Genomic DNA, 16,832 nt, shown 5'->3' with positions numbered 1-16,832 from the left:
CAATCGTTGAGTCTGCTGTGTAAGGTGCTGCAGGAGATGTGCTGCCGTAGTTGGGCAGAGTCTTACGCATGCCAGCCTGATTAATTGTGTCCGGCTACGATATGAAAGCAGGCAGGGTATGTCATTGAGTGTTTCATTATAATGACATTAAATACACCCAGTGCTTGCCTACTGTGGATGCCTGTCGTTTTTACGCAAAACCTGTGTTTTCAAAACTATCCAGTCTAGTGTGGACGTAGCCTGAGTCTGAGAGGTGAGCAGTATCTCAGTGAAACAGAAAACACAACAATCACTTGCTTCCAAAGGCAACACGAGTGAATCTGCAGATGCTGGAGATAAATAAAAACAAAATGCTGGCAGATTTCAGCAGGCCAGACAGCATCTATGGAAGGAGGTAGTGATGTCGTTTGAGGCTGAAACTCTTCATCAGGGGTGAAGTAACATGGGATGGTCGAGGGGGGATAAGAAGGCAGGAGAGATGAAGTAGAGAGCTGGGAAGTGATAGGCTGGAGGGAAATGGGCTGGGGGAAGGTGGAGAATTATGGGAGATAAAAGAGAGAATGGTAGGGCTGGGGGGGAAATTATAGTGAGGGGGAGAGAGAAAGAGAACCAGACTAAAATTATCGATAGGGATGGGGTAAGGGAGGGGGGACAGGGGTGTCAACAGAAGTCTGTGAGTTGAATGTTCATGCCGGCAGGTAGGAGGCTACTTAGGCGAGAGATAAGGTATTGCTCCATCGACCATTGAGATGTCTTCCTTTTTTAAAAGAAAGGGGCTTCCTTTCGTCCACTATCAACTCTGCCCTCCATCGCATCTCCCATATTTCACGCACCTCTGCCCTCACCCCATCCCCCCTACCAGCACACCAGGCATAGAGTCCCCCGGTCCTCACCCATCATCCTACCAGCCTACAGATCCAACGTATAATTCTCTATAACTTCTGCCATCTCCTACGGGATCCCACCACCAGCCACATCTTCCCCTCTGCCCCCCCCCCCACTCTCAGCTTTCCACAGGGATCGGTCCCTACGCGACTCCCTTGTCCATTCATCCCCCCATCCCTCCCAACTGACCTCTCTCCAGGCACACTTATCCCTGCAAACGGAAGAAGTGCTACCCCTGCCCCCACACTTCTTCCCTCACCACCATCCTAGGCCCTAGACAGTCCTTTCAGGTGAGGCACATTCACCTGCGAGTCAACTGGGGTGATGTACTGTATCCGGTGCTCCCAATGTGGCCATTTATACATTGGGGAGAGCCGCCGCAGACTGGGAGACCGTTTCACCAAACACCGGCGCTCAGTCCTCCAGCAGTGGTGGGATCTCCCTGTGGCCACACACTTCAATTCCACAGACCAATCCCACTCTGACATGTCTGTCCATGGCCTCCTCTACCATCAAGATGAGGCCACACACATGTCGATGGAGCAATACCTTATCTCCCGCCTAGGTAGCCTCCTACCTGCCAGCATGTACATCCAACTCACTGACCTCCATTGATACCCCTGCCCCCCCTTATCCCATCCCTATCTATAATTTTAGTCTCGTTCTCGCTCTCTTTTCCCCCCTCACTATAATCTCCCCCCAGTCCTACCTTTCTTTCTCCTTTACTTCCCATAATTCTCCAACTTCCCCTAGCCCATTTCCCTTCAGCCTATCACTTCCCAGGTCTCCAATTCATCCCTCCCCCCACTTCTTATCCCACCCTCGACCATCTCATGTTACTTCATTCCTGATGAAGGGTTTCGGACCGAAACGTCGTCACTACCTCCTCCCATAGATGCTGTCTGGCATGCTGAGTTCTGCCAGCATTTTGTGTTTTTAATCACTTGTTTCCCTCCAGTAGAGCATTCTTACCCCTCACTCCGATGACTTGTACTCTAGTGAATGTACACTACCCAGGAGGATGCTACGGAGCAGTGATTGCATTACCCATTATTAAGTCACAAGTAAAGATTCTTCAGACAGTGCAGTCAAGATTAGACCATTTCTATCTGCAAAGTGGAGATGGCTTGATGATGCAAGTTACCATTTTTTCCATAATGACCCCATCCTGCAGATTGTACACTGTCCTCCTGTAGCACCATGCTCTTACCTGAGTTAAGTGATGTTGCTCTTTCAACTGAGACCCTAACAGTACAGTGGTTATTGTCACAAAGGGGATGTGGAGACTAGACTCAAATACAGGACACGGGCACTGAAGTACTGGGGGCAGGACAAGAACAACTAAAGGATAGAACAAGATGGGGAGACCGTGGCATGCAAAAGTGTTCAATAGACAATAGACAATAGACAATAGGTGCAGAAGTAGACCATTCGGCCCTTCGAGCCTGCACCGCCATTTTGAGATCATGGCTGATCAACTACTATCAATACCCGGTTCCTGCCTTGTCCCCATATCCCGTGATTCCCCTATCCATAAGATACCTATCTAGCTCCTTCTTGAAAGCATCCAGAGAATTGGCCTCCACTACCTTCCGAGGCAGTGCATTCCAGACCCCCACAACTCTCTGGGAGAAGAAGTTTTTCCTTAACTCTTTCCTAAATGACCTAACCCTTATTCTCAAACCATGCCCTCCGGTACTGGACTCTCCCAGCATCTGGAACGTATTTCCTGCCTCTATCTTGTCCAATCCCTTAATAATCTTATATGTTTCAATCAGATCTCCTCTCAATCTCCTTAATTCCAGTGTGTACAAGCCCAGTCTCTCTAATCTCTCTGCGTAAGACAGTCCAGACATCCCAGGAATTAACCTCGTGAATCTACGCTGCACTTCCTCTACCCTGGGGTTCAGAGAGCTCAGGACAAAGGCAGGACCCTGGCTAGGCTAAAGGATGGGTCTATGGTACAAGGACTGCTGGGAGGATAGCCCCCTGGGCAGGCCGCATAACTCCTGGGCAGGGCCCGGCCTCCCAGGCAGGAACACAGGGGCCTGGGCAGGTCACAGGGCACCTGGGCAGGATGCAGGGCACAACCCCTCAGAAGAGACGGGTAGGAAAGTGTCAGAGTCCCACCACTGGGTAACAGCAGTCCAGCATACTTACCCAACAGAGGCAAGGGATCGAAAGGGTGCTCAGTCCAGGGTGACTACAAGAACAGATTTACAGATCCAGATGATTAATGGTAGGTACTCCAAGGCAGGGTTTAAACAGGATAGCCAGGCGAACAAGGCAAACCAGACAACACAACAGGTAGAAGACTGACCGACCGACCAACAGGTGCACCTCCTTAAACCAAGATAATCCTATTTGGGCTTAAGGGTGAAAGGAGGGACGGCTACAAGACCCGGAGTCCGGAGTCCGCGGACTGGATCAAGACTCGGAATGCGGGTTCCAGACCGGACCATAACAGTTATTGTATTGACACTGATGGCATTCATCAGTGTGCAGTTGTGAACCTCATTTTGTCAGAATCAGGTGCAGTATCACTGGCATTTGTCGTCAAAAAATACTGGGTCCATGTATTACTGGGTCCATTGTCCATGGGTTCAATACCCATTCAGAAATCGAGTGGCAGAGGAGAAGAAGCTGTTCCTGAATCGTTGAGTTTGCGCTATCAGGCTTCTCTACCTCCTTCCTGACTGCAGCAATGAGAAGCGGGCCAGACCCATGTGATGCGGGTCTTCAATGATGCACGACGCCTTTGTGAGGCATGGCTCCCTAAAGAAGTCATGTTTCAATCACTGGGCTCCCTCTATGCCCATCTACGAAAGTCTTGGAAATGAAGCTGCTGAGTACAGGAATACCCTTCTCATAGATGGGAACCATTCAGCATCATCGTATAATTTCCTTTCATAATTTATTCTGAAAACTGGCAGCAGGTATTTCTCTTTGCAGAACGGAGACTATATGCAACATCATCTACATGGAAAGCTGGTGGAGAAAATGCGCATCTTTGCGTTTGGTCAGTGGTGAATAAACCAATTACAAAAGGAGATAACATCAGAAATATCTGAACTTTCACAACACTTTTGCCTTCATTTCCAGAACAGAGAGGTGCTGGGAGAAAACGATCATTTATGTTGGACCAAAATGTGCCATGGTCTCAGCAGCTAAATGATGAATACATTAATTGTTATATGCTCCACGAAATTAAAAATACAGTTGTTTATTCATGCAGATCTTCAAAAGGATGTTATGCAGCAACAGCCGCAGTTTCCATGAATACACTAAGCAAAATCTATTTTGCAGAATTAATGCTGAAGAAGTATTTGTTTTGTTAATGCTGATAGGGGGATTTAGGTGAATAAATATAGGGAATACCGTTAATTTGACATGAAACTACAACATGTTCAGAAGACATATATCATGGTGACATTATAACAACAATTTTGGAATATCAAGGTCCGAAATATTATTTAAACTGCACAGGGCTTGGGCGAAATTACAATGAAATCCAGCGTACATTACGTCAAGATTAGAGCAGACAAGTGATGAGATCTCGCACCCATGGATATTCAGTGATCATGTATAATAATGCTGAGAGAGATTGACAAGGTAGATTGTGAAAGTTTTGACTTCCACTGCCTCTTTTCCAAGTTCGAAACCCGGTCGTTACTCAGATTCATAAACATGAGAGCGTGCGACAGAACGTGTGGCTCCCGGTTGCTCTCCTCCTGGTGACATAATCAAGGCCAACCTGACCCCAGTTTCACGTCCATGCTCCAACTTATCCACTACCCCACCTACCTTAGTATCATCTGCTTTCATTATCCACAACACCACCTACCTTAGTATTATCTAACGGTTCAGTTAGGGAGAAATACAAAGAGATCTAGGAGTCCTTGTTCATCAGTCACTGAAGGTGGATGAGCAAGCGCAGCAGGCAGTGAAGAAGGCTAATGGAATGTTGGCCTTTATTACAAAGGGAATTGAGTACAAGAGCAAGGAAATCCTTTTGCATTTGTACAGGGCCCTGGTGAGACCACACCTGGAGTATTGTGTACAGTTTTGGTCTCCAGGGTTAAGGAAGGTCATCCTGGCTGTAGAGGAAGTGCAGCGTAGATTCACAAGGTTAATTTCTGGGATGTCCGGACTGTCTTACACACAGAGGTTAGAGAGACTGGGCTTGTACACGCTGGAATTAAGGAGATTGAGAGGGGATCTGATTGCAACATGTAAGATTATTAAGGGATTGGACAAGATAGAGGCAGGAAATAAGTTCCAGATGCTGGGAGAGTCCAGTACCAGAGGGCATGGTTTGAGAATAAGGGGTAGGTTATTTAGGACAGAGTTAAGAAAAAACTTCTTCTCCCAGAGAGTTGTGGGGGTCTGGAATGCACTGCCTCAGAAGGCAGTGGAGGCCAATTCTCTGGATGCTTTCAAGAAGGAGCTAGATAGGTATCTTATGGATAGGGGAATCAAGGGATATGGGGACAAGGCAGGAACCGGGTATTGATAGTAGATGATCAGCCGTGATCTCAGAATGGCGGTGCAGGCTCGAAGGGCCGAATGGTCTACTTCTGCACCTATTGTCTGTTGTCTATACGCACAACATTCGGCATTAATTCCAAGAAGTCCAAACACTCTTCAGTCTCTCTCGGCTGAAAATACTGAATATCAGACCGTAGACCCTCCCCGGTCCCAACTAGTACAACATTCAGGATCTTACATGAAACGAATAAATCCTAAGCAACGGCAATTGAGTAGCAGATTTCACGACAGGTGCCTCGTGACAATAGACCTGATTCTGATTCTGAGAAGGTAAGGTACTCAAACACCAGAGGCGCAGATAACAGGGTAGAACGACTTGTAAGCAGACCCGGGTAAAAACTCCTCCAAGAAAACAAGGGTCTCACATGACAGCAGTGTATGTACGTGTGTGTGGCTGGCTGGGGGAGGGGGAGGGAAGTGCGCGTGCGTGATTTGTGGGTGGGTGTGACTGCGCAAGCTAATTTGTTCCATGGAAATTTGGTCCAATGAGCTCTGTCGCTTCTGATGACGGAATCAAAAATATGGCCTGGAGACCCGGAAGTGTGTTTCTGCCTCCGTAAGGCGGATGCTGCTCTCTCGATATGTTGCTGCTGCCGTTCCTAGCGCTTCTTCCTTGTTTCTTCGTAACTGATGGTGAGGGCCTCCCGGACGGTTAGTGGTCAGAGAATCAACAGAGCGGTGGGTGGGTGGATGGATGTAGGAAAGATTAATTTACAAAATACGATCTTACTGAGTCGAGTATCTGTACTGACTGAGCTAAGCACATTTCTCCCGTCTGTCCACTTTTGTCGCTTTACCCTCATACCATTTTCTCCTCTTCAGGTGAGTCTCTGGATTTTACCATCGAAGTAGAACACAGTCAAATAAGTGCAGCCGTCGGTGGAAATGCGTTGTTTGAAGTGCAGCCGTCGAGGAGCATCTCCAGTGGAAGCTGGAGTTTCAATGGGAAAACGGTCTGTCAGTGGATCGGTCAACTCGTGTCTATGGATAATTCCTATAAATCGAGAGCTCAGCTATTCACCTCCAACGGGTCGCTGCTGCTGAAGCTGGTGGAGAAGTCAGACAGTGGGGAATACATCGTGAACATGGTGCCAACCAGCGGCTCACAAACCTCTGCGACCGTCACTCTCCAAGTGACCGGTAAGTGAGACGTTCCCTCATTTACATAGGGCTTCTATTTTTTTCCCCTTTTAATCCAGTGTTTTATCCAATTTAATTTGGTACAGTGTAAGTCACTAACGTCTTGAAGGTTTATTTTTTGTTGATCGGGAAATGTTAGCCAATTCATAAGACGACCCTGTCCTTTATTTGCTGTGGGATCTTGCCGGAAAGGCGTCAGCTGTCTGGGCAAAATAGGATCGAGGGTGCTTGTGGGTGTAGAACCGAGGCCGTGTTGCCCCGGCTCAATCCTTTCTCGCCATTTAGAAAATAATCATTGGTTTCATTTCTTCTACCAAAGTGGATAATCATACACTTCCAGACACTCCCATTCCAACTGCCATTCCTTTACCCACTCTCCTAAACTCTCTGTCGTTCTCTGTTCTCTGATCTACATGACTTCATATCGTCTGGAAACTTCACAACAAAGCCATCAATTCCATCATCCAAAAATTAATAAACAGCGTGAAAAGATTCGGACCCTACACAGACACTTGTGGAGCACCACTACCTCACCGGCAGTCAACCAGAAAAGGCTCCCTTTGTTCTTACATTTTGCCTCATAACAGTCATTCCCTGGCTTATCCATGTAAGAGTCATGGATAGAGAGTTGGATGATTGGCAGGAGGTAAAAAAAGTAGGAATAAAGGGAGCCTTTTCTGGCTGGCTGACTTTATGACCAGCAATATTCCACAGGGGTCTATGTTGGGACCACTTGTTCTTTTCATTTTCTGTCAAAGATTTGAATGAAAGAATTGGTAGCTTTGGGTCCAAGTGTGCAGATGATACAACGATAGGTGAAGAGACAGGTAGTGTTCAGGAAACAGCGAGGCTACAGAATAACTTAAAACAGGTTAGGATAATGCACAAAAAGTGACTAATGGAATGGAGTGTTAGGAGGTGCATGAGCATACAAATATAGTAGAAGAGCTAAATACATAGACAATTTTCTAAATTGGTATAGAAATCACAAGTCTGAGGTGCAAAGAGACTTGGGTACCCCTATGCAGTATTCCCTAAAGGTTAATTTGGAGTTTGAATCGGTGGTGAGGAAGACAAATATGATGTTGGTCTTCATTTCAAGAGGAATGTAAAAGCAATGCTGTAATGTTAAGGCTTTATTCAATGCTGGTGATGCCTGATTTGCAATATTATCAATGGTTCTGGTCCCCCTATCTAAGAGAGGATGTGCTGACATTAGAGATGGTTCAAAGGACACTATCAAAAATGATAGCAGGTTTGAAATATGTACCATATGGGAAGGGACTGATAGCTCTGGGGCTGTACTTACAGGAAATCAAAAGAATGAGGGAGGAAACATTTAAAATGATTGAATGTTGAAATGTCCCAACAGAGTAGATGTGCAGTGGAAGTTTCCTATGGTGGGGAGACTAAGACCAGAGGACACTGCCTCAGAATACAGATGAGTCGATTTTGAAAACAAATGAAGAGGAATTGCTTTAGACAGAGAGTGGTGAAGTTGAGAGTAGTGGAATTCTTTGCCACAGTGGCTGTGCAAGGTGTTTTTAGGTATATTTAAGGCATGTGTTGGCAGATTCTTGAATAGTGAAGGCATAAGGAATACAGGGATACATCAGGTGAATGAGGCTGTAAGGGAAATGGATCATTTGAAATGGCCGAGCAAACTCGATGGGCCAAATGTCTAAAATGTCTAATTGTGCTCCTACCTCTCATGGTCTGATGATCTTTAGGGAATCCTGCGCAAGAACCCCTAGGTGCTATTGCACCTGTGATTATTGAATTTTCTCTCAGTTTGTAAAATAGTCTGCACCTTTATTAGTTCTAGCAAACTGCACGATGAGACAGTCCCTTGTGTGACTTTCCATCTGGCTTTTTGGCTATTCTTCCAATCTGTCTAAGTATTTTTGCATACTCCCTGCTTCCTCAATAATACCTGGCCCACCTCCTATTTTTGTTATACCTGCAAAGCAATTAGTTCCATCTTCCAAATCATTGAGATGTAATGTGAAAAGTAGTAGATCCAACACCAACCCTTGTAGAACACCAAGTCAAGCCAACAAGAATAGGTCGCATCGATACGCACGCCTTGTGCCTGCCAGTCAACTATCATTGTTACTTGGTGCAATACCTTGGGAGTTTATCATATTAGGCAGTCTCATGTGCAGCACTTTGTCAAAGACCTTATGAAAATCGATGTAAGTAACATCCACTGACCATCTTTTATCTATCTTACCTGTTGTTTTCTGAAAGAATTCCAGATTTGTCAGGTAAGAAGTCCCCTTAAGGCAGGGGTGTCAAACTCATTTTAGGTCACGGGCCGGATTGAGCAAAATGCAGCTTCATGCGGGCCGGATCAGTCAGATGCATGTGAACGCAGCATTCGTTGCCTCCGTTTTTTCAGCCTGCTCTCATGTGTCTCAGTCTCTGCTATAACTACAAAGTGTTTCACTTTACAAATTCCGTTTCTTATGAAGAAGACTGCTGAGCAAGACTGCCGAATAAACACTAAAAACCCTGAAAACCTGGCACCTGAATAATCTCAGCATTAGCCATATCATACGCCATAGGCGCTTCGATTACTGGGGCCAGCTTTAATAGTAATTAGATATTATCTCGCGGGCCAAAGATAATTCCACCGCGGGCCGTATTTGGCCCGCGGGCCTTGAGTTTGACATATATGCCTTAAGGGAACAATGCTAACCTTGGCCTATTTAATCATGCCCCTCCAAGTACCCAAAATCTCATCCTTAATAATGGTATCGATTTTTTTTTCATCCACTAAAGTCCGGAGAGCAGACTCAACCTGCAAATTCACCATTCGGGAATCCTACACCAGGACTTCCAAGTACCTCTGCGATTCACTGTTTAGTGTGCCTTTTTCTCCATTTATAAAATAGTCAGCTCTATCATTCCTTCTACCAAGGTTCATGACTATACACTTCCTGACACTGTATTCCATCTGCCATTTCTTTTTTCTATCCTTCTAATCACTCTATGTCCTCCTGTAGCCTGTCTACTTCCTCAAAACATCTACCCCTCCACCTACCTTCATATTGTCTACAAAATTTGCAACAAACCCATCAATTCCATCACCCAAATCATTGACATATAACAGAAAAAGAATCGGTCCGACACACACATATGGAACACGACTAGTCACTGGCAGCAAACTAGAAATGTCTCACTTTATTCACACGCTTCGCTTCCTGCAATCAGCCACTGCTTCATCCATACAATAGTCTTTTCTGTGATACCATAGGCTTGTAGCTTGTTAAGCAGCATCATGTTTGGCACGAGGTCAGAGGCCTTCTGATGATCCAGGTACACAACATCAACCGATTCTTCACTATCCATCTGGCTTGTTATTTCAACAGATTTGTCAGACAAGATTTGCCCTTGAGGAAGCCATGCTGACTACATCTATTTTGCCATGTGCTTCCAAGTACTGCGATTTTGCATCATGTCTATATCATCTATGTTCATCTCCTCAGTAAATATAAATGCAAGTATTCAATTTAAAATTAACCCCAACTATTTTGTCTCCATGCATGAATGTGCTGATCTTCCATTGGACTAGTTTTATCCATTGCTATCCCTTTTCACTTAACTTCTTTGTGGAATCCATTGGGATTTTCCTTCACATTGGCTTCAGAAGCTAACTTATGCCTTGTTTTAGCCCTCATGAATACCTTATTTAGAATTATTTGGCATTTCCTATAGTCCTGAAAGACCTCATTTGGTCCTTAATGCCAATACCTGCAATGCACCTCCTCCTGACCAGAATCTCAATGTCGCTTCAATGCAAACTTTCATTAAATGTATTAGCCGTGTTATTTTATCCTAACAGGATTATGCAAACTCTGCCATCTCAAACTTTCACTGTTGAAGGCTTCCAACTTACGAGATACGCTAGAAAACAACCTACCCCTGTCCATCACCAACACACGCCACAGAGACACACACACACTCACACACTCACACACACACACACACACACACACACACACACACACTCACACACACACACACACACACACAGACACACACACACACACTCACACACACACACTCACACACACACACACACACACGCCACATGCCACACACACACACACACTCACACACACACACACACACACACACACACACACTCATACACACACACTCACACACACACACACACACACATGCCACACAGACACACACACACACACACACACACACACAGACACACACACACACACACACACACACTCACACACACACACACACACACACACACACACACACACACACACACACGCCACATGCCACACAGACACAGACACACACACACACACACGCCACATGCCACACAGACACAGACACACACACACACACACACGCCACATGCCACACACACACACACACACACACACACACACACACACACACTCACACACACACACTCACACTCACACTCACACTCACACACACACGCCACATGCCACACAGACACAGACACACACACACACACATGCCACACAGACACACACACACACACACACACACACACACACACACACACTCACACACACACACTCACACACACACACACACACACACGCCACATGCCACACAGACACACACACACACACACACACGCCACATGCCACACAGACACACACACACACACAGACACACACACACACACACACACACACACTCACACACACACACTCACACACACACACACACACACACACACACACGCCACATGCCACACAGACACAGACACACACACACACACACACACACATCTGTAGGAACAATAAAATCAGGCAGCATCTGCTGAAATTAGTCAGTGTTTTGGCCTGGGAATTTTCATCAGATATGGAAAGGATGAAATGCCATAATAATAAAGAAAAAGTTGTGGGGAGGGAAGAGAGTACAAGGTCGAATGTGACAGGTGAATCCTGGTTGATGGGGAGGGGGATAGAGTATGAAATAAGAAGCTGGGAAATGATAGGTGGGAAATGTAAAGGAATGGATTCGCAATCCATGTTCCTTGTTTAGTTCTCACCCACTTACTGTCTCATGGCATGATTGTCTCCTTTGTGCTTCACAGGTTTGACCCTTTAATCAGCAAGCCGCATTTTTATCGGTATATGTCTAAAATTATTCAGGACTTTCCTTAAATCTGCTCAGAAAAGGATATTGCATAGCCCACTTGGCCCTCTTGATTCACTGTGTGAGTTACCTTAGACACTCATTTCAGCATCTGTTAAATATTTCAGGCTATTTTGCAATACTTAAATGCGCAAAGTCCAACAGCCAGTACAGTGTGCATCGCGCAGTGCCGGCGAAGCTTCAGAAAGATCCGGTATCAAAACCTACACGAAGCAAGCTCACAGCTTGACTGACGGTGGGTGTGACAGAGTTTCACCATTTTGAAGGAGATTTCAGATGCGGTTCCCACTGATGAGCGTGTTCTGGACTTCCACGGCCCCAAACAAGTGCAGACCAAAGTCACGTACTGAAACAGCGGGAAATAACTCACCCAGTCTCTGTTGCCATCGTGCAGTGACGGATTTATGCTTTTTAGCAACTGTGCAGACATCATTGGAGCTATAGGCATGCTAAGACTTTAATGATCATCCTTTGTTAAATGCCGCCAGCTCTAAGCTCTGAAAGCCACAGCACTCAGGAAGCTCTGAAAAGAATTTTGTTTGCGCTTTCTGGCACGTATGGACTGTGACTTCCGCAGATGCCACAGCGTTTCAGGAGTGGGGAATGAGATTGCCTATATCGGTCTTGAGCAGACCGTGACTTGTTTCCACAGTTATCTATGGATGCAAAGTCACAAACGTTTTGTCATCAGAAGCTGATGACATCTTATTTCTGAACCCCTGCGTCACCCTCCATGGTACAGTTCCTCCAAACGGGGAAATACCTTGGCAATGGCCGGATTACTGTGCTGTCTGTCTGGATGTGAGACCAAACTGAAATGCAACATTATAAAGCTAACTCAAGACCATCATAAAATCGAAGTTTCAGGCCACTCAGCTGTTCCGGCCTCTGCCACCATTCAAATGATCAACAATACCGGCTTCACCTCTTCTCTTCCCATTCTCCATCACCCTGGACCTTTCGAATATTTATCAATTTCCATGCTACCTACACCCAATGATCCAGCCTCCAACAGGCAGAGAATTCCAAGGATTCATCTCTCTCTGAGCGAAGGCATTTCCACATACCCACCTTCTCAATGACCTGATATTTTCCTTAGTAATTATGTTGCTGTTTTCATGACTCTCCCACTTGTAGAAGTAATATAGAATCACACACAGAGCAGGACAGTACGGGAACAGGTGCTATGGAACTTTGTATCTGCAGTGGCCATGATGTCAAATTACAATCTACCCATCTGCCTACACACCATCCATATCCCTGCACCTCCTGTGTGTCCTTGTCTCTTTAAGACACCAATATGGCATCCACTAATATCACCACCCCAGGGATTAGGCTTAGTGTTCATGCCTTGCATTAAGGAATTAGTGTTCAGGTCCTACATGAGGGTTAGTGTTTGAGCTCTGCATTAGGATTAATGTTCAGGCCTTGCATTACAGTTACTGTCTGGGCCCTGTCTGGCCCCGTAATCTTTGATGCCATGTCCAATAAAGAACCTACCAACCTCTGCCTTAAATACACCCAATGACCTAGCCTCCACAGCTGCACGTGGCAAGAAATTCCACAAATTTCCCACCCTTTGGCCAAAGAAATTTCTCTGCATCTCTGTTTTGAAAGGGTGCCCCTCTATCCTGAGGCTGTGCACCCTTGTCCTGGACTCTCCCACCATGGGAAACACCCTTTCCACATCTACTGTCTAGGCCTTTCAACATTCAAAAGGTTTCGATGAGATTCCCCTCATCCTTCTGAATTCCAGTGAGTACAGACTCAGAGCCATCAAAAGTTCTTTGTATGATATCCCTTTAATTCCTGGAATCATTCTTGTGAACCCCTGCCCCCTGGACTCTCTCTAATGCAAGCACATCTTTTCTAAGATGAGGGGTCCAAAACTGTTCACAATACCAAGCTGAGGCCTCACCAGTGCCTTATAAAGCCTCAGCATCACATCCTTGCTCTTGTATTCTAGCCCCCTTGAAATGAATGCTAACACGACATTTGCCTTTATCACCACCGACTCAGCTGCAGGGTGTTCTGCACAAGGACTCTCGTCCCTCAGCATCTCAGATTACTGGATTTTCTCCTCGTTTAGAAACTAGTCCACTCATTTATTACTACTACTAAATTTCTAGTACCATATTCCACTTCAATCGACGTCTTAGACTCCTAAGCAATTTTATTTTTCGATTTTTATGCTATGCCATTCTCTCTACTGTGGTCATCAGGGACAGTGAATCTGGGGTCGAGCAGCAGAAGTAATGAATAGTGTGAAGGGATTAATTAGTTGCCAATTTGTCATAATTATTAATTTAAGTCTGCAGCGAATAATGCTCCGTGTCATGTTTGCCAGTGCTTTGGTGAATGAGGAACAGGTAGAACTTGTCAGTTAAAATAATGTAGAGCCATGTCTGCTCATCTGCCCCAGTAACCGAGGGGCATGCTGTGCCCAAGCTTGTAAACAGGATCGTTCAAAGCCAATCTTCACAGTGGCAGCTTCATTTGACGTCACGGACTATTGTGGAGTGAAGCTTCTGAAGTTCTGCGATGTAGAAAGGTTTCTCAGAACACAGAATCCAGAGTAGCATGACTGTAACCACAGATTGAAAGAAACCACCCCGTGGGAATAAAATACAGCCACTGGACAAACCAAATGAACCAGTCTTGGAGCGTTTACAGAGTTTCAAGGAACACAGTGTACAGAGTATAGCCAGTAAGTGCTGGCAACACTCAGCAGGCCAGGCAGCCTGTCTGAAAGGAGAAGCAGCGGTTAACATCCCAATGTTGGACAGGGAGGCAAAGAACAACACCATGACCCTCAAATGTGAAATGAACCATCATCTGAGAGGGATAGAATTCCTCAGCTAATTCTGACAGAGGACTTTCAACTTGAATCATTTCTTGCTACACTAACGTTACCTGGCCTCTTGAGTATTTACTGGGATTTCCTCCTTTTTTATCACTTAATATTTCCCACATCTTCAACATTTCTATTCTCTTTTTCCTAAGATGATGTTAAATCCAAATCAACAGGTGAAAGAAACTAACTTTTCAGTTAACCCTTCCTGGTGGACAGAGGACCAGTGATATTCACCCAGCAATAAAGCTGTCAGCATAATCAAAACCCCACCCACAATGGACATTCTCTCTTCTCTCTTCCCCATCCCTCTCCCTTGGAAAGACAACACAAAGGCCTGAAAGCACATATCAGTAGGCATAAGGACAGCTTCCATCTCATTGTTATTGGATTTCCTGTCTGATAAGATGGAATCTTGCCTTTACAATCTACCTCAGCGCTTGCCTGTGCTGTGCTTTTTTGGTAGCTGTCACAATTTATTCTTCATTATTATTGTTTTCCCTTATTCTAGCCCAATGTACTGTGTAATGATTGATCTCTGTAAACAGTATGGACGAGAAGACATGTACCTTGGTACATGTGACTATAATAAATCATGTACCACTCTGCAGTACAGGACACACTGAAAGCATGCCTGGTCTGTGGCAGTGGGATGGATGTGTTAGTACTGCTGGAAGATAGCATTGACTCAGAGGGCTGAGTGGCCCACTTGTGTAGGTATGACATGGCTTGGAATTTCAAGGACCTCCAAATGATTGTGCCCAGGAGTGTTTTACTATTGTTGTTTTACTTTGCTACATGTAAGAATTGGAAGAGTGATTTTAATGTTGCATTGTATTGTGACTGAAGCATTTTCTGTATATGAAAACTGAATGCTACAGAATCAGTATCAGAATTAGGTTTAATATCAGTGTTATATGTCATGCAGTTTGCTGTTTTGTAGCAGTACATTGCAGTACAAACTAAGAAAATAAGACTATAAATTACAATATGGAAAAAATAACTAAGTAGTACAAACAGAGAGGGAAGTAGTGAGTAGGTGTTCATTGTCCAATCAGAAATCTCATGAGGAAGCTGGTCCTGAGCGTGTGCCTTCAGCCTTCTGTACCTCCTCCATGATGGGAAGATGACTTGGCCTTGGTGTTGGGGGATCCTAACGATGGGTGCTCCCTCAAAACATCACATTTTAAAGGTGTCCTCGATGCAGGGGATCAAAGTGGCCATGATAGAACTGGCTGAGTTTACAACTGTCAACAGCTTTTTCTGATCCTGTGCAGTGGTCTCTCCTCATCAATTGCCAAGCAGGGTGCTTCCGTTATGTCTCCCAACACTGATTTGCAGCAAGATTATGTGACAGACGTCAGCTCCCATCTTGCCTATCAGACTTAAGGTTGAAGTGGATAGTGCTCAAAAGCTATAACTTAAGTTCTGATATTTTCCAAAATTTCAGCCGAATTTTGTTTGAAATAACCTTTCTTGAAATGGGTGTCTTTTGACATTACAAATCAAATAAGCCCTGTACTTTTCTGCTAGTATTTTTCAACTGAACCAAACCACAAACAATATCAATTTCTTAAGTAGCCATTTAAGGATCAAATGGCAACGTGTTATAACAAAGGCAGGAATGTAGTCATTCAAAGTTGAGGTAGGCTTGTAAATGTATGTGATGGTTTAACGTTGCTATTGATTGATTGGAGTCACAGTATTAGGGAGCAATACAGCACACGCACAGTCCCTTCATCCGCAGCACCCATCCAGCGAGTTCCCATTTCCTGTGTTCAGCCCAAGTTCCTCCAAACCCCATCCTTATCCAGGTGTTCCTTAAACGATATGATTGTACCTTCCTCAGCCATTTCTGGCAACTCGTTCTATATACTCACTACCCTATGTCTCCTGTTCTCTTACATCATTCTGTTCTTACCCTAAACTTGTATCCATGTTTTGGACTGCCAGATACTGGATAACAGACTTTATCATGCACAATGTCAGTGATGTTCATAAACTTCACCACCACTCATTCTAACGCGGGTCCTCCTGTCCTGCCAACGTCCTCGTATTTATTTTCACTGTACTCTCTCCAGTTTAACTCCGTCTTACATAGAAGAGGGTGACAAGAAGTGTACATGGCCCAATGTGCTTGGGTGATCATCTGACAAATGGTTAAAAATACAGCAGCTCCTCTCCTATTGTATGGAGTTGGCCAATATCCTGTGAAAGGATGGGGCACTTTGGTGGCTCC

At 45.1% G+C, this 16,832-nt stretch overlaps 1 protein-coding gene across 10 annotated transcripts in view; it reads left to right on the top strand.

The window, feature by feature from the left end:
• LOC140731760 (uncharacterized) overlaps positions 1–16,832 on the top strand; it is a 49,076-nt gene that overhangs the window by 4,809 nt on the left and 27,435 nt on the right. For 5 of the 10 annotated variants that reach the window (XR_012099919.1, XR_012099917.1, XR_012099918.1 and 2 more), the window contains one exon: positions 6,256–6,573. Coding sequence is in view for 5 of the 10 variants with exons in the window: in XM_073053551.1 (XP_072909652.1) it covers positions 6,256–6,573 (318 nt within the window). In the remaining 5 variants the exon portion in view is untranslated. Of the gene's footprint in view, positions 1–5,456; positions 6,085–6,255; positions 6,574–16,832 lie in introns of those variants that run through there. The other 5 variants (XR_012099915.1, XM_073053536.1, XM_073053561.1 and 2 more) reach the window with 4 other exon arrangements.

The sequence above is a fragment of the Hemitrygon akajei genome, chromosome 1 (genome assembly GCF_048418815.1).
Source record: "Hemitrygon akajei chromosome 1, sHemAka1.3, whole genome shotgun sequence".
In the NCBI taxonomy this organism is placed as follows: domain Eukaryota; kingdom Metazoa; phylum Chordata; class Chondrichthyes; order Myliobatiformes; family Dasyatidae; genus Hemitrygon; species Hemitrygon akajei.
This window is presented reverse-complemented; position numbering and strand designations above follow the sequence as displayed.